Source organism: Lipophrys pholis, assembly GCF_963383615.2.
Source record: "Lipophrys pholis genome assembly, chromosome: 16".
NCBI lineage: Eukaryota > Metazoa > Chordata > Actinopteri > Blenniiformes > Blenniidae > Lipophrys > Lipophrys pholis.
In genome coordinates, this window is record NC_137634.1 from 16,411,817 (window position 1) to 16,433,666 (window position 21,850).

General features: G+C 41.1%; 1 protein-coding gene across 4 annotated transcripts; it reads right to left on the reverse strand.

Annotated features, from left to right (window-relative positions):
* Positions 1-671: 671 nt before the first annotated feature.
* On the reverse strand, positions 672-21,753 carry b3glctb (beta 3-glucosyltransferase b). Of its 4 annotated transcripts, none has more exons than XM_080483021.1 (15): positions 21,571-21,753; positions 19,704-19,741; positions 19,537-19,576; positions 19,152-19,261; positions 14,837-14,913; positions 14,647-14,731; positions 14,338-14,474; positions 13,361-13,424; positions 12,363-12,479; positions 10,267-10,336; positions 8,822-8,935; positions 5,081-5,180; positions 3,501-3,620; positions 3,043-3,187; positions 672-2,130 (listed from the first exon to the last, which is right to left on the reverse strand). In XM_080483021.1, exons 1-15 carry the CDS (start codon positions 21,620-21,622, stop codon positions 1,996-1,998), a joined length of 1,404 nt encoding a protein of 467 aa, XP_080339147.1. In that variant the 5' UTR covers positions 21,623-21,753; the 3' UTR covers positions 672-1,995. The 4 variants fall into 4 exon arrangements, with proteins under 4 accessions (XP_080339147.1, XP_080339145.1, XP_080339146.1 ...); XM_080483019.1 differs by having other exon boundaries at positions 14,620-14,731; XM_080483020.1 differs by having other exon boundaries at positions 697-855; positions 14,620-14,731.
* Between the last annotated feature and the right edge of the window lie 97 nt (positions 21,754-21,850).

Here is a 21,850-nt window from a genome sequence, read left to right on the forward strand (position 1 = left end):
ATTTAATTATTACGCCAAATTAGGCCAATAAATTTCAGGGAGTACAGTCAATTATTTTTGTTCTGCAGTAATCGCTTTTAAAGTGTGGCGATGAGGAATGTTTCCGTCGATTAATGTCCCCTTTGGCTAAACTAAAAAACTGTGTTGAAGACAAGCCCACGAGTCCGGAGGAGTAAAACGCATAATCTAAATCATAATCTAATCTAATCATAAACTTAAGAAGAACCATATTTTGTGGGTGGATGTGATGATCCGTGCCATCTTCTCAGAGTTTTGGCAATAACAGCGTCTCTGGAGAAATTATATCAAAAAGACCTTAGCGTGGCGAGCAGAGCAACATGCTCGCTCGATTTTGATTTTATCGCTTAACTAACTAACGTCAAATAGAATCGGTGTGCCGTGTGTAAGTATGTTGGTGAATATACATAGAAATTCATCAAAGATAATTAATAGATTGCACGTAAACTAATGAGTAGTAGAGTGTTGGATTGCAGATGGTAAATGTATTTCAGGTTTATAGCCCTTCAGCAGCCTCGAAAGCAGCTCCACGAATCGGGAGCAATTCAAGGTTTGGTGTCTTGCTCAAGGACACTACGACATATGGGCAGGGAGTAGATGGGGAATAAAACCTGCGACATTCCGACTGAGCGAGGACCCACTCACGTGTGTCTAATTTCACAAAAATACTTTTTTATTCGACCTTTTTCAAGATCTAACGTTTATTCAATTTTTGAAATACAAAACTACTTGCGAGGTTACAAGAACAGCGACAAAGTGAAAGAAATCTACCTTCAGGCTGTTTTCTCTGAACCATTGAAACTCATCCACATCAGCACACATACGCACATCCCACAACTGTAAGCAGTTAAAAACAAAAACATTTACAAAGATGTATCAGCAGAAATCCACTTCAAAAAAACATAATACATTTTTCCAGACGTTGATGTTTTAATTAATGTGCTTTACACCCACATAAAAATATTTTTGTGTTTCCTTTGCACAAAGCCAAATGAGCCATTTCATCTTGTTTCCAGCATACATATCAGAAATCGGTGTTTTCCTCACAACAAGAAATAAATTCATATGTTTTATTGTAAAAAAACAAACCAACGCACTGTATCCAAAATCATTGCTGGACTAAACAGTGTTTTGTTGATATCGTTAGTATTTGGTTGACTGATTAAGAATCAAAAATCTGTTACTGAAATTATGGCTATGATAAATTTCAGTGCTGAATGTTCACTGCTGGTTTTAGTTTATACTCTATATTGCCTGTGTTTTGCTGCAGTTGTCCAACTGTGTGTTGCTCTGCTTGCAGGTTTTAATGCTGCCGTCACCATAAAGTGTAGCTTACCTTGCAGAACACGTACAGCTGGATAAACACTGCGTCTTTCCACCTGCAGACTACCCTAGCATCCATGTGGGGTCTCACTTTGGTTCAGTCAAGTGTTGTCAGAGTTAGAAATGGAACCTAAGGAGACAGCAGCAAAACAGACTTTCTCTATCCCAGCAAGTGTGCATGTCAAATTGCGGCCAATCTTAAATCTTACAAGACATGTAAAGCAGGTTCAGACCACGCTGAAGCCAACACGTCCAACACGAAGATCTATGAACATGGGACTCTAGGGAAAGCAATGTCAGTCAGTTGGACAGTCCAATACTTTTGGTCCAAAAGAAATATCCCGATCAGTGTTGCATGAATTCCCCCAGATTTGGGGAATTTAACCAAAGACTTTGATGATCCCTTCACTTATTTATTCAGAGACGGGAAAAACATTTCACTTCCTCTCACCAACATGTCCATCAGACAGTTGCGGTCAATGATGAACCGAACAACAGATAAAGATGAAACCGCCGTGGACCAAAGCTTGGTCATTACTTGTGCCATACACAGTCACAACTGATTGATCGAAGGTTGTTTTCGGGATCTTTGGCTAAATCCAGCCAGTAGATTGTTTCTGTGAATATGTGCGACTCATTTGCTGGCAGCCGTTTCTACAGTTCATCACGCGGGTGTCTCTCCTGCAGCCAGTGTCTGTAGACAGCCACAGGATCTATATTCCAGTGCTTGTGGAAGGAGATGGGGCGCTGCAAGGACAGCAGTGACGCAGAGTAGTCATCTGGTCGCGCCTAAAACATCAAGAACAATTGATTCACTTGTGAGTGTGTTAACTTGTGTTGCACCACAAAATTATTCACGGCCTGCTATTTTCACAATTTTCTGCCGGCTCCGGGACAATGAACGGTGTCACATGACGTTCAATGAAATCATGCACTGTATCACTTGACCAAGAATAAAAACTTCCAATAACAATCTTTGACTTCCAACCATACCTCAGGCTATTTTTTTTTTTAAACATTTTTTTTTAACTTTTTGTGATTTGACTAAACAAGATAATGTCCTTCCTCATGTCTTCATATCCGCATTGTAAACCGGAATTAATCTAATTTTCAAAAGGCCTGTGTGCAAATAAATAACAGGATGACTTTAATTATATTTAGCACGAACTTGTACGGTTCTTGAGAAAAGGTTAAATTTTCCTCTGCGATAGATCCATAAATAGAATGTCTGAATAGTGAGTCAAAAACAACAGTGTGTGGGTTGTCCTATCCACCCCTGAACCATTTTCTAGTTCTTTCCTTCCTGCACTTTCACTATCCACTAACACCAACCAGCCAAGAAGAAAGCCACCACATCGGAGCCCGGATCTGCAGGGGTTTTTTTTTCTCCAGGGAGATTTTAATCTCCACTGTCGCTGATGTGGGATTGTTGGGTTTTTATCTGCAGAAGTGCCATAAATTGAACTGAATTATGTGATTGCTCGGTAACCCATGGAGACACGTGTCACAGTGGTGCTTATTAAAGACGTGTCGTACTGACAGGCTACAGTATGATATTAGTTAAGAGTTACAGCAGTGGTTTTAAGTGCACAGATTGAAAGATTTAAAGAGGGTAGAACTTTTGCGGTTCTTTACGTCTGCAGGAAATCAATCTTTTCTCCCCGCGAAGCCCAGAAGCGTGTGCGGACTGTGTCGTCGTACCTGGTGAAACAGAGGACTGTGGGTGACGGGGATCCGGAGGGAGGTGAAGCACCTGCCCAGCACCATGTCGTCTGGAGCGTCGTCGCTGTAGCACCGACAGCTGCTGGAGAGCAGCCTGGACACAGCCACTCTGCTCAACACCATCCTACACACAACGACAATCACAGTTACTGGATATCAGTTAAGACGTGTGTGTGTGTATTGGTTCACCTGCATCCATCTACAATAATATGCATTTCGGCAGACAGTAACACACGTTCACGCGGAATGGCAATTAAGAGTCACTGAGTCGCCTCCGATTCGTGTATTAAAACAAAGTGAATGTTGGATCATGGTGCCTCTGACATTTAAAATATCAGATTCTTCTAGCAAGGTGATGCATTTTTAAATTGTATTTAGTACATTTTATTCAGTGTTGGGATGAGAGTGCGCAATTTTCTTTCAGCCTGCAGTCTCACCCTCCTCCTCCTGTGGTGTAGCTGTATCCACTCTGGATCAAGCCATAGCCGTATCTCTCGCCCAGACTCACCGCTTCCCTCGGGTCATAGCAACGCAGCAATCGTCGCAACCGGGGCAAACTGTGGATAGGCGGCAAACCCAAGAGACGAGGAAGTTCATATGTGCATGTGTCCCGAAAAAGCTCATAACACAGATTGCATCTGGACAAATCAAGACACTGCAGAGGAGTTTGAGATTTGATTTTGAAGCACCTTTCACAGTCGGGACGAAAGGAAGTGAAAAGAAACAGAAACCGCAAATAATTTAAGGCACTCCCTGCGCGAGCAGGAGGAGACAGAGAGTCCCAATAACTCTATTAAGATGCTTTTTTTTTTAAAGCCAGTCATATGAATTAAATCACGTTTGGTTAACTTGATTTGAGCAGAAAGACTGTTCATTGCTGGTATTCTTTGTGGGCAGCACAGGGAAAATAGTGTTGATGAAAGAATAACATCATGACTGAATGATTTTTTTTTTTCAGGTAAATATTTTGATAACATATTTCATGTAATGGAAAATAATTCCCAAAAATATAGCAGCCTAATGTCATCGGGAGGTGTAGAGAAGAGATTGGAAAAACTATGAAAAGTTCTGTGAAGTCGCTGAATGAACGCGACACAGGTGACAGTATATTAAACAGTATATTATAAACCTCGTGATCTACGGAAGAGTATTAGGGCCACTGAAGAAAAAAAAAAAAATTGGAGGCTAAATAGTCACAATTAAGTGATTTGACATCTACGGGCAAATGATGAGGGATGGAGAGACGTCTCTCCGTGAAAAAAAAAATGTCGACTTCGATTTTCGACTTTTTCTGAAGTGCATGAAGGTTTTTTGGGGGGTTTTTTTAGCCTCTGAATTTTTGGCCGAATTGGCCCTAAAACTGTTCCCTAAGGGATCACAGGTCAAGTTTACAAAAGTATTACGACCTTCTTTGTACCTTTACATCCATCTTTTATACCACTCTGTCAAGCTTAGGGTCATGAGACGCTGGAGGCAATCCCAGCTGACTATGGCTGAAGGCAGAGTACGCCCTGTACAGGCTGCAAGTCCATCGCTGGGACAATCACATGCACTCATATTACCGACGGGCACTTCTGGAGGCAGCAAATAACCTGAAATAAAAGCTTTTGAATTTTTAGAGGAAGCCGGAGTACACAAGGAGGACATGCAAACTCCACACAGAAAGTACATGGATCATCTATGTCACTTTATCCATGTTAACATAGAGTTTAAAACAAGGAAAATTAACAAAAACAACTTCATGAATACACTAATAGACATTATTGTGAATTATATAGGTTTCATTGTCACTGTTAACATTTGATTTCATCACATGAGGTTTTTAATTGCAATCAAAATTGAATTGCGTTTCGCAGCATTGCTGCTTTGTACCATACACAAACTTCTAAATTGTTCATGTCTGAAGGGCTGCATAATACGTAGTATTACGTAGGCCTCACACCATAGTTGGACAAAGCCGTATAGAAGATGGATGGATCTCATTTGCGAGGCAAAACAAAACCATGTTCCCAGTTACCTGATGAGAGTGTCGTCGTCGACAATGAGCAACCAGTCGGCCGTCGGTACCGCTTCACTCAGAAAATGCCGCAGGATGGCAAACGTTTTCCCACAATGTCCTTAAAAAAAAAAACAACAACATCATACAGATAAAAACTGAAAAATAAGAATCAGACATGTTCACGACTGGCTGTGAGGAGCAGAGAATAAACACCGTGACATCACAAGTATTCGCACACTGATAAGATCCCCGTTTGTGCTGAAGGGACACGGTACATAAAAGCAGCGTGGTCTATTCTTGTATAACACAGTTTTCATCGATAAGATCAGGAAGGTGGTCACGCTGGAGGAGAGATAATACGACACTGAGAAATAAAGACACTGTGAAGACTCAAAGCGTGTGCTTGTTTGACAGAAAGAAGTACATACAAAGCCATCATGTCGTGTTACCCTGGTTTAGATGTGCGATCTTTAAGAGCCTGTGATTGAAATCGGGAGCTGATGACGAGCTCCACGAGAAGCAGCTGTCTGAAATAATACAGACCGGACGCACGGTACTGACCATTAATCCATGGTGTGCTGGACGCGTCAGGCAACACCAAACCAATGACATTCACCACATCTTCAATTTGAACTTTGTGTTCAGATTTATTCTCCGGTCACTAAAACCACGTCGACCTCTCTTGGGGCAGTTACCTCCAGGTGGCACCAAACGCTGCCCACTTTCTTCAGCTCTCCTGCGGTGAATATTTCCCTCTTACTATTGGCCTGCGTCTTGATTTCCACCCTGTAGGATCCACTCTTGGTAACTGAGGAAGATCTCAGATGCGGGTTATCTCGAGGTGATTCCCGAGTGTCTGCGTTGATTACTGAACTTAAGGTGATGCGACGTTTCAGAGGGATGTAGAATACATAAAGGACTATGGGGACCTTCAGGCTTTAACACCTCTACTGTAGGAGGAAATTCCTTCTTTTTGTAATTTTTTTTTCATTCACAATTTTCTGAAAATTCTAACAAATCAAAAAAATAATCCAACAACTTCAAAGAAAATGTAGTTGAAGAAGATTATTATATGTTGGGCGACAGATCTGGTTAAACTTTTTGACATATAACAAAGCTGCTCCCCTTCATATTCAAGCATTACTATGATATTCCCCGACCGGAGCAGAGCCTCATCAACTGCACACCATTTCCATGATCAAGCTCCCTACAAATCCTCGGCTCTGCCACGGCTTCCCGGCTGAATTGTAATCACCGCTCAGTCATTCATCAGGGTTTTCACTATTTCCCTGTATACTCGCCACTAGTATTCTGGTCCTGTGTTCCTCTCCCCCCGTCAGGCTTCCCGACCCACCGTGTCAGCTCCTCGCGCTGCAACTCATCCTTGTCACCTCATCACCTTTTGTGCCGGTCTGCTTTACCGCTGTGATATCTCCTCAATCAAGCTCCCCCCAATGATCTCGGACTCCTGCTGCAATCAAAGACCATCATAAAGCCTGGCTCCCTCGATTTATGGCCACATGCAGGCTCACTCATCTCCCGGAGCTCATATCCAGTCCAATATGCAGGCACAAATAGAGATAAAGAAGTATATTTATGTTCTTACCGCACCTGTTTACCTCAGCATCAGGCTGACTGAGACGCTCCGTCAGAACACAACACAAATCAGAGCTACACTTACAGCGCTCTGTTTTTATGCTTTAGCTCTCCAGTAACATGGCAGCATAAAGATTAAGTGTAATAAACACTTTGGGGGAAATCGAGTACAAGCTCAGACGAAATGCGGCATGCATTCTAAACCTCACCCATTCTTTTTCCAGCGAGACTCAACGTATGTGCCGAAAATGAAGAGATTCTTATGAGGCTGTCTTGAGACGCCACAATATGGAGGATGTATGATGGCGTAGTGACCTTGATCTGCGAGATGTGCTCACCGAACCGTGAAGAGACGAAAGGAACTCGAGGCATTCTTGAGAAATACCATTAAGGGAATATTTTGAATTTCTACACGTACGGAGGTGAGTCAGCGGAAGCATTAAAAGTTAGGATTATCAAACTCCAGTTAGAAAGAGGCGTCTAACTAAAAGGATGCAGAGAGGAACAAGAAAAATGTGGGTTTGGGGAGGAATAAAAAAAATCCCAGAGAGAAAGGAACTAGATAAATTGAAAAATCGAGCGGACAAGAGGATGAGACAGTGGCGGAGCTGTTCTTTGCTTGAGGATGAGATTACAAAAACATTGACATAGGAAAGGCCAGAACAACACTACAACGATAAATGTTGTGTCCTCACTGAAGTCACTTTTAATGTTGAGTTATTTTTCTTCACACTTTCAACCTCAAGAGGCTGAATGACTTTGGTGTTATTTCCGACTAACGTCAGGAAACAGACGGTGAAGGAGAGCGATGGCCGCTGACTAGAACTGAACAAGGCAAACAGAGACGTCAGACAACGTCAGTCTCATAAGGAGCTTCGGGAGACTTTACTTAAGCCATCAGTTGCCATCAACTGGACGCTTGAAAAACAGTGGAAACAGTTCCTTCGGGCCCCGTTCACAAGTCTTGACCTTTACACCTACGTCACGTCATGATTGTCCTGCTGTGCAAAGGTGAGGCACAAAACAAGGGCCGGAATCTCTAAAGCGTGTTCACAATGCTGCTGCTGCTATGAAAGGATTGAAAACTGATTGTGGCACAACGTGGCTATTATATTACTACAAAGCCCACAAATACTTTAATCAAACATCCGTGGTAGAGAAGAAGATTTTGTCAGAGACTGAAGCCGCGGTTGCTCGGCAGCCGGCGGATCATTTCTTGACACAAGTGATAGAAGACAGAAATGTCCAGTCTCGCTTAGTTAGCTTTAGTCTGCTCTCTACCCAGATCTCTCAACATCCGTCCTCCGCCGGCAGAAAAGGCTATGCCCTTTAAAGGATGGAGTCGAGATATTGAGAGACGAATATTAATGGGATAATACTCCTGTCTTCAGTTTCAGCACAGAGGTCTCTTCAAATAATACACAGTTACAGATGGTAGTTAGAATGGAAAATGGACTCCACTTATATATATATATATATATATATTTATATATATGTATATAAGTGGAGTCCATTTTCCATATATATATGGCGCCTTTTCACTGCTTTAAACCGACACAGGAACAAATTGACATTTGGGACCATCATACCTTGATCAGACTGAGGAGCATAAACTGTCTCAAAGACGTCAGCTTGTGTGTCTGTGCATGTACGTGTGTCCCCCTCATCATCAGTATTTAAGAAGTTAAAATATGTTGTGTTTTGATATCTTTATTTTAGAAAATGTGATTCATTTGGTCTGACAGTCATTTTATAAACAAATATGAGCCTTTAAAAGAGGCGAATCACCTTATAGTCTGTGTTGTCTTACAGTTAGGGATATATGCTAAACAACCGTTCATCTTCCATGAATGAATGAATGAATGCCAAAGTCAGTATTCCAAAGTGGCTTTACATCCAATATAGACAAGTACTTTTCTGGGAAGCTGTTTAGATTTCCATTGTGTTCAGGCTTCATATGTTTGGAAGTAAACTGAATAGCTGCCATCAGTCATGTCACTGGTCAAGGAATTCTCAAGCCTAACATACTTGAACTGTCAAGTCCCGTTCCCCCCCCCGACAGCTTTTCTTCTGCAGGACCACCACATTAGATGATTTTATCCCTGCACCCCCTCCCTCACTTCCCCTGCAGGACTCGGTAAACCTCACTGTTGTTTATATCACCTCTCTCAGTGTTGGGCACTCCCAGATCGATGGCAGGAACAGAGGCGTCAGTCACATCGCTGTAATACTCTAAAAGACCAGCGTCTCGCTCCCATGTCGCTTTCACCACTGGCACTGCGAGGACAAAGAGTGTTGGAGAGGAACAATGACAGGGGGTTAGAGAGATGAAACCGAACCCTCGCAGCAGTGAACAAATACATACTGTCTGGTCATCTAATTACAGTTTTAGGCTGCCAAAGCCCTAATTAAACTCCTGAAGTCTCCAATTAAAAGGGTTGTGTGATCTGGTAATGGGCAGTATCTATTGCTTGTAACTTAATTGGGGAAACTATTAGAAAGTTTGTAAAGTGAATCAATGTTACAGTGCTGCATGCTGATATGGAAAAACAGGGAATTATACTTTAAAGTAACAGAACAGTATCTCTCCATTACATTTAAATCAAACAAACTATCTGTCATTGAATAACTTGTTGTCGGAGACGCTGCCGTGCAAGTCTAATGAGATGTGACGCTCCATAACAAGAAAATTCATCACCCACACTATAGTCTGGACCTTGCTTCAATCTAGCCTCTTTGTAACTGCTGGTTCCCTTTCAGAGCAGGCATCGATGTTTGGGATAATTACACAAACTGTTGCCATTTCAGCAGAAAGGCGAGAGGAGGATGTGAATTTAAACGAGCGGTTTCCACCTGACGGGTTAATGAGGACGGAGTCACGACCGTGCCGCTGAGCCAGTAAATGGAAAATAGATGATGTGAAATGGACAGTGGACAGCTTTTTCTTTGTGTCTCTTTATTGGTTGTGTTATGCAGTTCTGTTTGTGAAAGGTGGACATATCAGTTAAAGTGTTTACTAGCGAATCACAAGGAATAACAAACGAGGGTCACATTTTGGAGAAACAAAAACGGCAAAAAGCTTCAGAGATTTGGTAATTTGTTGAGACTTAATTTCCTTCATACAATGGCATATTAGGACTAATTTAGAGGTGAAAAACTTGAGTGTGGAAACAATTGAAATACATTGAGAATCTAACAGTTGTTCATTTTACTTCAAACATTTTCTCAAATCGTTCACTTTAACTAGCACATTAAAGCACCTTCACAATACATAAGTTATTTAGACAGGCAGAAATGATTTAAAGACATTTCCTTAAGTAAATATTTAAGGCACTGTATTATTTGGAAGCTCCAGTTCCAACCTAGACGATGTTTTCAGATTTACAGCGAGAACATATCGTTCCCCCTTTAACCTTTTGAGTCTTTTTGACTGGCTGTCCGTCAAAACAACTTAAGCTGTATCACAGTTTGTAAACTAGCTCAGATATAGCTAAAAGTTGCTGCTTTCAGTTAAAATAAATCTGTTAATTAACTACAGTCTTAAATTGAATCTAAAATCTGTTTCATTACTGCTGTTTTCCTTCAGAAGATGTCAATAAAAAACGCACCTCGCTCTGAGTGAAATCTTTGGCAAGTTTTCACAGCAACAAATAAATCATTCTTCGAGACTGGATCCCCCTGGACAAAATAGAGGAGAAAAACAAAGTTTAAAAAAAAAAAAAAAAAGCCACAAAGCTGTATAAAACTCACATTTGTTGAGAAACGGACATTTTTCTGTCGTGAAGGGAAAACTTTGATAGTCTCACAGTATTTACTCTTCACACTGCTGTGAGAGGAAGGATAATGCATGAGAACAATATATGGAGGAAAGAAATGAAGGTGAATAAACAAATAGTCAAGAGAAATACATTGAAAAAGAAAACAAAGAGAAGAAAATGTAAGTTTCAAGCAGAGGTCACTGCTTGTGGTCATTTCTGTTGTTACTCTTTATATTTAATACAGTATTATACAGCTGCAGAGCTGCCGTCTCTATCCTGACATGCTGCCTTTATCACCATTTGTGACTATTCTGCTAAATTACTGTTTACTGAAAGTGGAGCATGTCATTAATCCTGAACTAACCCAGTCATCCTGACGGCGACATGAAAAATGTCCCGCTATAATTTCTATTTACCTTCGCCTGTATGCACAGTACCCAGAACACTTTTTATTTTATTACTGTTTTATCGAATCTCTAAATAGTTTTTCCTTTGTCTGTTGATACGGGTCTCACACACACCCAAAAAACAAAAACCGACTGGAGAGTGTGGTTAAGATTTCAGGACAACCATGAAAACAAAGCCTGGCGTGTTCTGATTGGCTGGAGCCTTCATCTGTTCTCAGTCTTTGACTTGCTGCCGTCGGGTCAGCGGTTCCGTTTACCTACACGGAGATCCAAAAGACACAAAAAGCTGCTTATTGCCACCACCCTTACCCCGCTCCCTAACTGTACACAGGTGAGTCAGCAAGTGTATTGTAAGAACATATGAACTGTTTCACTGCTGGATGTACCACAAGTTCACCTCGACCTCTGCGGCTGTCACATTTGCCTGTTTCAGAACTTATTTGTTTTTAATTGCTTACTGCAATGGGCAGTAGCACAGGTTGACTCTAGATCCTAAAAAAAATGTGTCTTTTGTGTGTTTATTTTGACATGGGAAAAACTCCTTTTGGAAGTTGAGAATGGCAGATTGCAAAAACAGAACGGTGTGGAGCTTTTTGGTATTCGAACATTTCATTGAGAAACATATGACACAAAAATAATGATGTTATTCAGCGACATAATTAGCAAAAAACAAAACAACATTTTTAAGCATCGTTGTCTGACTAGATTAAGCATTTCAGCAAAGTATCAATATCACATTGGCATCGTATCGGTATGAATTAATCATTAAAATGACCAGCTCTGATTAAGATGGTATCCCAGATGGCTGCTTAATGTGTGAATCAGTAATCAGACCGACTCAAAGAGTGAGGAATTCTTCGCTAGTGGGTGACACCAATATTGCATAAATAGCTATAAGTAAACGGGACAATGAAACGTGATGCAAGACGACGCAAAAACTATAAGCAACAATTACAATTGGCTGGTGAAATATAACTTATATTTGCTTGTTTATTTAACAGGCAAAGCATGTGCATACAACTTAATCCTAATCCAATCTCTTGCGCTTGTAGCCTGTTCACTCTATGTTGTCTGAAAAGTGCTTAAATGACATTTTGTATTTGCTCTGGTCCAACTTGCAGAAATGATGCAGGGGTCCCACACCCCGCTCGGTGCGAGCAGCCGTCCGCTTGGTTTGCGTTCAGCCAATCAGACGGAATAAACTCCCTCACCCTCCCAGTCATGAAGGACATTTCGATTTGTAATGCTCAACAGAAACATAATGTGCTCACTGTCTGATTTTTAACTAAGCTTGACAACTTGAGTTATAAATGTGATTAAGGTAATGCGTTGTTACAGAGTGTAGAGAGCAGAACAGGACTGTGGTTTAGTTCCCCACTACAGTTTAACATTCGAACTGAATAAAGGAAACATTTCACTGACTTTTCTGACGTGCGCGATCCGATCAGAATGACTCTTACCGAACACTCAGGTTAGTTTCACATATGTTCACAGAAATACGTTAACGCTTATGTTCAGATCATTAAAAGCTGTACATACACAGTGGGGCAGGTAGGTTGGAAATGAGCTTGCACAGTCGTCCTTCGGCTCGGTGCAGAACTCTGTGACGGGCGTCAACTTTGGACCACTTCCTCCCTCCCAAATGAACAAAGCAACCTAAACAGGAAAGATCGTGGATCAACAGTAGTTAAAACTGCGATATGATATATTATAGATGCATCTTCTGCAAAGACAGAGCAACATGTGCTTGCATAGCGTTTCATCTTCCTGACTGACAAGCAAAAGTTAAGAAAAATAAAACAAAAAATGCTTTAAAATGTAAAACATTAGTACGTTCCTCTGTTTGAATACGAAAAATATATTTTCCTAAATACACGTGATATACTATATTTACGCTGCTAATGGCTCTCTTTTGAACCTGCAAATCATTTCAGCTAAGTGTTAAAAAGACTGACGCTTAATGCATCTCTGTGGCATCCACCCTTTCCTGTTACTCCTGGAGTGGAGTTACAGCTGGATCTTAGAAGCAGAGTAAAGCGGCCTTGCTATGCCCTTGAATATTAATACGCCAACCATTTTAAACGTGTAACAAGAAGAAAAACAGCCCAGTTCGCCAGAACTTTCTTTCATTTTCTCCCAGACAACCAGATGAAATTCAACCAAAACATAATCCATGCTGTGCTGACACTTTTTTTTTTGTTGTTGTTTTTTTCATGAACGGAGGAAAATCGACACTCTGCAGCGAAAACACACATCTATCAACAGCTACAGATGCAGTAAGCTGCAGGGAGTAAGGAAAGCTTCACAGCCTCCACTATTCAAGGGTCCGTGACCAACTGTCTGTTATATGTTTATGTCTCTCAGCTCTGTAGGCAGCCTGAGAGATGACACTGAAGGCAGTTTCTTTCTTTACAACAGCTGGAGCTTCACACAAGTGAACAAGATCCAAGGTTTATGGAGGAGTTGTGTCATTATGGGCAGGAGATACTGATGGAAGATACTGATCCAAAAAACTCCGGGCGATCGCTTCAAAGTACCTCGTGTTTCAGGTCGATGGTGAAATCAGATTTAAGGTTGTCGTGATGGAGCCGCTCAACGAGTCTGAGAGAGAGAGAGAGAGAGAGAGAGAGAGAGAGAGAGAGAGAGAGAGGGATGTCAGTCATTGATATAATTTTTAAACCGACTAATGAGAGCTTATGCAGTTGGTTGACTTGTAACAGAAATTTTGTGTTTGATTATAGTTAAATTAACTAAATAAGCTTCAACTTAAACGACTGTATTAGTATAGTAATAGTTACTTTACTACTACTTCATTATAGTTTTGGTTTCTTGATATTGTTTATACTACTGCATTTGTGGTACTGCAACAGTAACTGAACTCGTAACTTGTCATTGATTCTGATCAGTTTGCAATTACTTTTTTGAACAGTGATGTTAATCGTAGAAGTAATTTAGTACTTGACAATATCAGGATTATAGTTACCAGCTTTGATAACTTTAGAATTGAAGTTACTTTTGAAATGATTTTACTTTAGTACAGGCTTTAAGTATGTTTGCCTCCTGTCCACAATGCCAAACAAGCTTAGGAGTTTGATGAAATCAAACTGTTTAAACATCAGATATGTCGTCCATGGTCTATAGTGAAAAAAACATTTGTTTGCAAACTGAGTTTTTTATTTATGCTTCACACACTATCCCCTTCTGGAAATTGGGATCATGTTCTGAATTAAAAACATGTTTGTAGCCCTTTTGGACCAAAATGAAAAAAATTGACACAGCATTCAAATAAATGTGACTGTGACATCTTTTTCTTTTCATTTTTTTGATCCCAGTGTTTCATTCCCGCGTGTCCTTCTTCATTCTGAGGAGCTTATTCTTTACAATAAATAGCTTCCTCTTCAAACATCCTGGGGCGACAAAGTGAGGGCGTCTTGGCCGCAGTGTACAGAACCTTCCTCAGACTCTTCAAAACATTAATGTCAAGGGAGAGAAAGGAAGGTTGTTGTTGACAGACCTGAGGAGCAGCGGCGTGCTCAGAGCCCAGCCCGCTGCGGGGTCAGGGTAACCGAAGGAACGGGGGTCTTCAGAGAATGCATAGTGGTGAATGATGGAGGCCTCGTCGTCATGGAGACGCTTTCCCAAAAACCATTCCTGTGAATGGGGCGAAGGAAATAACAGCTGTCTGTTTGGCACTGCTGTTCGTAGCGTACATCAATGCCGCAAAACATAAATCACAAAGAAAAGAAAAAGCGCCAAGGCAGTACTGTCTGCATGTCACCGTGTGTGTGCGTCGCACCTCCTGGACTTGATATCGGTCAAGCACCTGCAGCAGATTACGCAGCAGGACAGAGGTTTCCTCTTCTATGAAGAAAAACCAGGATGCTGATTGGCCGTAGGAATCAGCGAGGCTGCAAAGATCCCGAAAAGGCCGTCAGTGAAGACTCATTAAAGTTTAATTAACGAGCATTGAATCGAATTAATTTGCAATCTTCAGCCGTGATCCCGGAGCTTACCGAGGCAGCGCAGGGAGGATACTCCAGTCCCCTTCATACTCAGACAACTCGTGAAGAAGAAGAACAACAGGAAGCCCCTGCATGAAGCACGACAACAGATTTTAAGTGTCACTACTTTCCTTCTGTAAGGGTTAGAAATTATTATGAGGAGTGTAAACTATTAGTTACTCTGATTTACCAATGGGAGCACAGTATAATTGCTTAAATCTAGTGTGTTTACTGAAGAGGAAGGTCAATGAGGAGGACACAGAGACGAGAATGAGAAAATGTAGAAAGAAAAAGAATAAATGATCTCACGCACAAAAGGCTAAATGTTTCTTTCAGTACTAGAATGAGTCATTAAGGATTTCTAACGCTTAGGATCTCCCCAAAGAAATCACCATGAATAGATATATTTCTCAAGTGAAAATATTTGAAGGGTCCAAAATGTATATACTGGGGTGTCCAGACAACCTAGGGATTTCTAGCTGTGGGTGGTACGGAAAATAAAATGACATTCAATATGTATTCTAAAGAAAAATGAAGGCTATTACATTGTTTTACACGCTACAGACTCAGTACATTTAAGGCTAATTTACTTCACAGACATTGAAAGTCAGGCCATATAGTACAACACTTAGTGATTTTTTTCTAAATACCACAAGCACACACGGAGGAGGATTCACTGAATGCACCTTGGACATGCAACAACATCTGCACATCCCGCTGTGTGTACTCTGTGGGCTGATATAAATTAGAGGAAACAAAGCGGATAAACTTTAATCCAAACTCTTGACTGACGTTGTTAACTGACTCTCTCAACCATCACAGAACAGACAAGGATATAAATGCAAGGAGAAAACCTTTAAAACAGGTCTGACTTGGATGCCTTTATTGTTCCTAATAAACCAAATCCTTTGTTACTTCCAGTTGATGGTTTATATCAGTAACCTAAGCCACTGCAGGTTAATAAGTTCAGAAGAAATCAACTGGTAATTGAAGGATACAATAATTTTTTTCTGTTTCTACCAAAGTTAAGAAATGTTGCTATAAAGTTCACAAATTGATTAAATAACACTGCAATGCTTGATGATTGTCTTTGTCTAACTGGGAGACTATTATCGCTCAAAGTTTGGGCGTTTGGAATTGAAATCTTAATTAATACCCACTCATAAAAACAACCGTGAAGTTTGGCACCTTCCAATCCAAAGGGGATTGCTCAGCCTTCCGTCTTCCCCCTGAATCTAACAATGAAGTGCTTCGAGACGGCAAAAGTGGTGAAAAGCACTATATAAGTGGAGTCTGTATAGTCATGTAACAACTTTTAATTGAAGTTGAAATGCTCATATGTGAGCTTTGCTTTGAGCCCATTAGCGCTTCTGTAATCAGCGGTTTGAAGCGCCGTGGTGATGTGAAAGGGAAACGGAGCAACCAAACAAAGACCCTGTAATAATGATGCTGCTGCAGAGAAGCAGCACTTCCATATACATCTCGGGATCAAAAGCATTTAATTAGCGCACGTAAGAAATAAAGAGCCGGATGACACAGCTGTCTAACGCCATAAATATCAAGCAAATGATGTAAACATGAGTCCCTGTCAACAATGCATTTCATTTAAGAATGAGAAACGATGTTCCTGCTCTTATTTCTGTGGCCTTGTGACAAACACCAGTGAAATCACTGCACAACAAGAAAGGAAACACGACGACGAACTCTCAGCATGCCAAAGTGTTTGCCCCCTTTAAATCCTCGTGGGGAATATGCTGTGATGTCCGTCAACACACACGCATGACGCACAACCTTCCCCCCCCTTTCAAAGCAGCTACCTGCAATCCAGGTCCACCAAGCTGTGACACATCAAGAATAAAGCTTTTCCTCTCACGCACTCGCGACATTCACAAGAAGAGAGTGCGGGTGTAAAGACACGTGTGACCACATGCATCTAAATGAGCTATTTACAAAACTCGGAAGTGTTTTCTGAGCACTTTGGGGGGGGGGAATTACACGTACAGCGGGTAAGTGGTTTGATTTTTTTCCAAAACACTCAGCGAGGGATCCCTGGGAAGAACATCCACAAGCAAAACGCAAAAAGTCATGTAATTACAGCAAAAACGAAAGGAAATGCACAAAGTGGTACACACACACACACACACACACACACACACACACACACACACACACACACACACACACACACACACACACACACACACACACACACACACACACACACACACACACACACACACACACACACACACACACACACACACACACACAGAGGAGGTAAACCAAACTCTTAAGTAGAGGCAGCATCCGGGGGAACAGTTGAGAAACGAACCAAAATGAGCCAAAAAGACGAAAAAAAGTATGAAGTTGTGGTCATGAAGTTGCTGCTCCCTGTATCGAGGAGACCCTGAACAAAAGTAATCACATGACCACAAATTATTGCAGAGTGGCCAAATCAGCCCACTCCTGCTTTTAGAGAGATTGTAACCAGAAGAGAAGTAAACATCTCTGTCAAGCCAGTTGGCTCTAAAATGACTCGAGATCCCCATCAATGTTTATAAAATAAGACCAGAGAGTAAAAAAAAAAAGGGTTGGCGGATTAGTTCCATATTGCAATACTGCTTCTTCACAATAAGCCCAATAAGGAAAGCCTGATTATTTGCCCTTTTAAAGGTACATGCATCTGTGGGATGAGCAGGGGCTCTGCACCCCTCAGGATTTTTCCATATCGTCTCGGCCTGTGCCAAACAGCTTCTCTTTGCCGTTGCTATTGACTCTTGTTTTGAGAGCTTCTGTTACTCCCAGGTGCAGCCTTTCCCTCACCGGAGGAAATCTTTAATCCAGGAAGACGTCAAGATGAGATTATCCAGCAAATGGCAAAGCCATATCTACTCGGTCTGGGACTAACTCTATCCTCAAAGCCCCAGCGGAGCGGGGTTCATTAGAGTCTACCTCCAGAATGTGGGGTGTCATGTGTAAGCGTAAGGTCAAATACAAGATGAACCCAAGAATCAGCAAGTCATTTGATAACATTCTTGAATCCAATGCAAAATTTAAGTTTTAACATGATTTATGTTGGACGGATGGACGGATGGAAGTCGGTTACTATAAAATGCACATACATAAAAACAGCAGCTCAGAATATTAAGATCAGAAGTTTTTCTTTTCAATGAAGGCAATAAATGTCACAGTCACGGTCATCACTGTTTTACAAGTTACATACATTATGGGTAAATAAATAACCCATCAAACAATTAACTCTGCAGTGACATTCAAATTGTTTAGACATAACTGCATATAACAGCTGATAGTTGAGCTAAAATAACCTTTAATTAGCAGTAAAATCACCAAAAGAGGAAAAATTAATATTACGCTGCTCTCCTTGCTTTGTTGAGTAAGAACAGGTGACTGGAGAGAGAAGGTCAGATCAAATGTGTACAGTTAAATAAAACAAATATAGTGTTGTATAGTAAATATTATGCGTATGATTAAAAGTGCTGGATTATAAAGAACATTGCATTTGTTGTTTACCAGCTGCGGTGTAATAAACGACAAATTTTAAGACCTGCAACATGCAAATCGCCCCACGTCTCAGTTATTGTTAATTAGCGACTTACAAAGCTTTCTCCCCTGGTAACAATGGATCAGACACGGATCAGAAACTCTCTCTTCAATTATGTACCACCTCAAATTCACTCTTCATGCATGGCGCTATAAAAGTGAGTCTTGTTTTCACTGTCAGACGGGTGAAATGTTTGTATTCGTGGTAAACAACCCCGCCTGTTGATATGTCACAGCAAGAACTCTTTCCCCAGAGCCCCTGTTGATCGCCCGCTGACATTTCTCCTCAGCCGTGGGTCTTTAGGTTTGAAAATATCAAGTATTGACAATAAGACTGGGAGAAGTATCGAACTAGAGTGAAAATATCTAAATAAACAACTACAGCTCAGCGTGTCGACATACATTTTAATCTCATTTCACTGAGCCCGAGAACAAATGACTTTTCACAATGACCCGGCAGGCACATGTTAATAAATTATTATAGTAAGAAAGCAGAAGTTGGAGGAGCTCTGTGGCAAGAGGGACACCTATTGGTGTGAGCGAAACACCACAGCAGTGCAGGAATCCACTTTAGAAACCATAGGAACGCAGTTGTTAAAAAAGAAAAAAAGAAGATATGGTCAGTGTCTTCATCTTGCATTGTCTTCACCAGAGATAAGAAGAGTACTAAACATGTGTGCATTTCACACGGACCCTCAGCATACAAGAACAATGAGGACAGAGTCTTAACCCCCTAACAAAACGTCCCATGTGAGCAGGGTGTCACCTTCCCGAGCTGCGCTGCCTGTCGGAGAATCTCCACCTTCTTCTGAGCGCCGCGGCGAGCGTGGAAGGAGTTCCTCTGACTCTGGATCACCATCACGACATCCTCCAGCCCTGAGGGAGACGCGTGCATCGAAAATGTAAAAGAATATTTCATCCAGTGGTTTGTGCCTGAGAGCTTCTACAGAGTTGATGCTTCAGTGTGGTCCTGATTGATCCAACTCTCCGAGAGAACATTAGTGCATTTATTTTCAACACAGCTGGACTATTGGTTAAGATCTTCTCCTTCTCACTCAAATCCAATTTGTTCACAAAACTTAAAAAAAGGCGGTGACAAAAATTAAACCCCATTCATTAGTGCTATGAAAGAGATTTGCAGTGAAACTCACCTACAGAGCTGTGCATGAGGCCCTCCTGCTGCTCTGCTGCCTGCGGGGGAAGGGGGGGGGGGGGGGGGGGGTCGAGGGGATTCTAGTTCAATTCGACACACGACGCAGACACCCACGATGAAGCATAATCACAGCAAGAAGCCTGCGGGGGAGGTGGGGGTACTTACATGAGCGTGACCTGTGTGTTTGTCTCCAGCAGAGGAGCCTGGATGCAGCAGAACAGAAGAAACAAAAGTATTATTACCTGCAACACAATATTGTATTTTGTAAAATATGAGGCCTACTTTTTCTTTTTTTTTTTAAGTTTCCAGTGTTTATTTCCAAAACATTTCTCCCAAATAGTTTTTACCTATTTTCTATAGTCCAATACTTCTTCAGGGCTCTTTTGTTCCTTCTTTACAAGTTGATTTGTTGATAAAGTCATTTCAGGAACTTTCGCCACAGTTTGATGCCCTTACTGGCACAGCCTCACCTTTATTTAAAACCTCACCCATTAGATAAATCTTGGAGCAATCACTTTCAGGAAACGTCCATTTATCAAGCCCAATCCAGAATAAAAGGTGAATTTTTTCATCTCAGGTCAGAGTAGATGTCGGTACATTTCAAAACCGGTCTCGTCTGATTGTGCAAGCTGCTCATGTTAATGCATCAGTATTACAAAGTCTTCTTATAACATTGAAGAATGATAAACATAAATCACAAAGGTATTTCAAGATCTTGAAGTGAAGAAAGACATAAGTTATGAGCTCCAGTTGATTGTCAACATTTATGTAAAGAAATTTAAGTTATAGTGTAACTGTGTATTTCTGTGTAGAGTTTGCATGTTTGCAAGGTGCTGCCACTTCCGAACACAATCCAAACACATGCGACGTGTGTGTGTGTGTGTGTGTGTGTGTGTGTGTGTGTGTGTGTGTGTGTGTGTGTGTGTGTGTGTGTGTGTGTGTGTGTGTGTGTGTGTGTGTGTGTGTGTGTGTGTGGATGGGCGACTGTCTGTCTCCCTGTTTTAAAATCTGAAATAGTTGTTCTCTATTCACTGGATCCTGCTTTTATCGACGTTGGCTCGGCTAATTCTCCCTCCAAAAGATAAATGAGCTTTACTTAAGAAAAATTTTTTTAATTCCGATGTTGTTCCCAGCTGGAAACGTCTATTTTCTGAAATGTCGAGAAAGAAAATCTGTTTTTTATTTTGGAAATTCGTGGTTTTAAATAAAGATGAAGGAAACTACTTTCAAATAATTCATGAGTTTAATGCTTTCAAGCTGTTGGTTTTTTTTTTCCCTCCCAGAAAATATTTGATGACATCAGATGGACTTTTGTCATGAAGCTCTGGGAGATCTATATATGTATTTGAAGTCATGCATCACTTTATAATTGCTTGTATAATCCAGTGCAACAGTTTTGTCACATGTTTTGCTTTTACAAGTTAAATATGTTGGGTTACAATATTAAATGGAATAGCCGTGGTTTGGTTTTGAGTAAGCCAGCAATATCTAAAGATCTATTGACGCCCTATATTGCATTTTTAATATTGCATTTTAAAGCAACAACATTCGTTGAAATGATAATTTACGTATTTATTCATACATTCTCCCATATAAACGTGTTAATTATATCTGTTTCATATCCGTTAAAGTTCAACAACGTTGTTGTTTTGTTTTATTTTTGCTTGAGTATTGTTTATATAAACCAAAAACATGAACACTATTACGTGAAGTTAAGTTCTTAGCTGTGACATTTCCTGTCAGTGCTTGGGACTTCAAAATAAAAAACGGCGATACATTTATCATACTCTGCAGATAAACAAATATCGAAATTAACACAATGGTTCCAATATCTAGTATCTAATTGCCAAAGGTAATCATACAAATATGTTTCCTGAGCTGTCAAAACAAGTTTTTAAGTGTCATTCAATACATTAACATTTCTCCTGAAGGCCCACTGGACGATACTTCCGGTGTGTGGTGCAGCGTGCAGCTTGGTTTGGAGGTAAAGCTCACGCTGCTCACACTGGCATCAAACCGCTCGCACACTTACCGAGCCAGAGAAGAAGCACCGGGACCAGCCTGCACAAACCGGGTCGGGGCATAACTCCCGTGGCTGCGACGTCAATCGCCGTGTTTTCATGCGGAAGGCTCGCATGCGGATTGAGCTACATTCCTACAGTGCCTCCGGTCCGTGTACGCTCCGCCGCGACGTCTGCTGGTGCTGAGCTGCAGTGACCCCTAGTGGACAACGCGCGAACAGCTCACTGTGCTTTGCTGACGTTAGAAACAAACTAAAAGAAAGAAAACAAAAACTTTAATAAATGCAATGT

What these genes read in the sequence shown, in the direction of transcription:
- b3glctb (XM_080483019.1), bottom strand. Translation starts at nt 21,622, where the DNA reads ATGCCCCGACCCGGTTTGTGCAGGCTGGTCCCGGTGCTTCTTCTCTGG. An exon ending in AGGCAGCGCAGCTCGGGAAG is followed by an intron (nt 14,914 to 19,151) that starts GTGACACCCTGC and finishes TGCTTCATGCAG; the next exon opens with GGGCTTCCTGTTGTTCTTCT. An exon ending in TACACCACAGGAGGAGGAGG is followed by an intron (nt 3,188 to 3,500) that starts GTGAGACTGCAG and finishes CGTTGTGTGTAG; the next exon opens with GATGGTGTTGAGCAGAGTGG.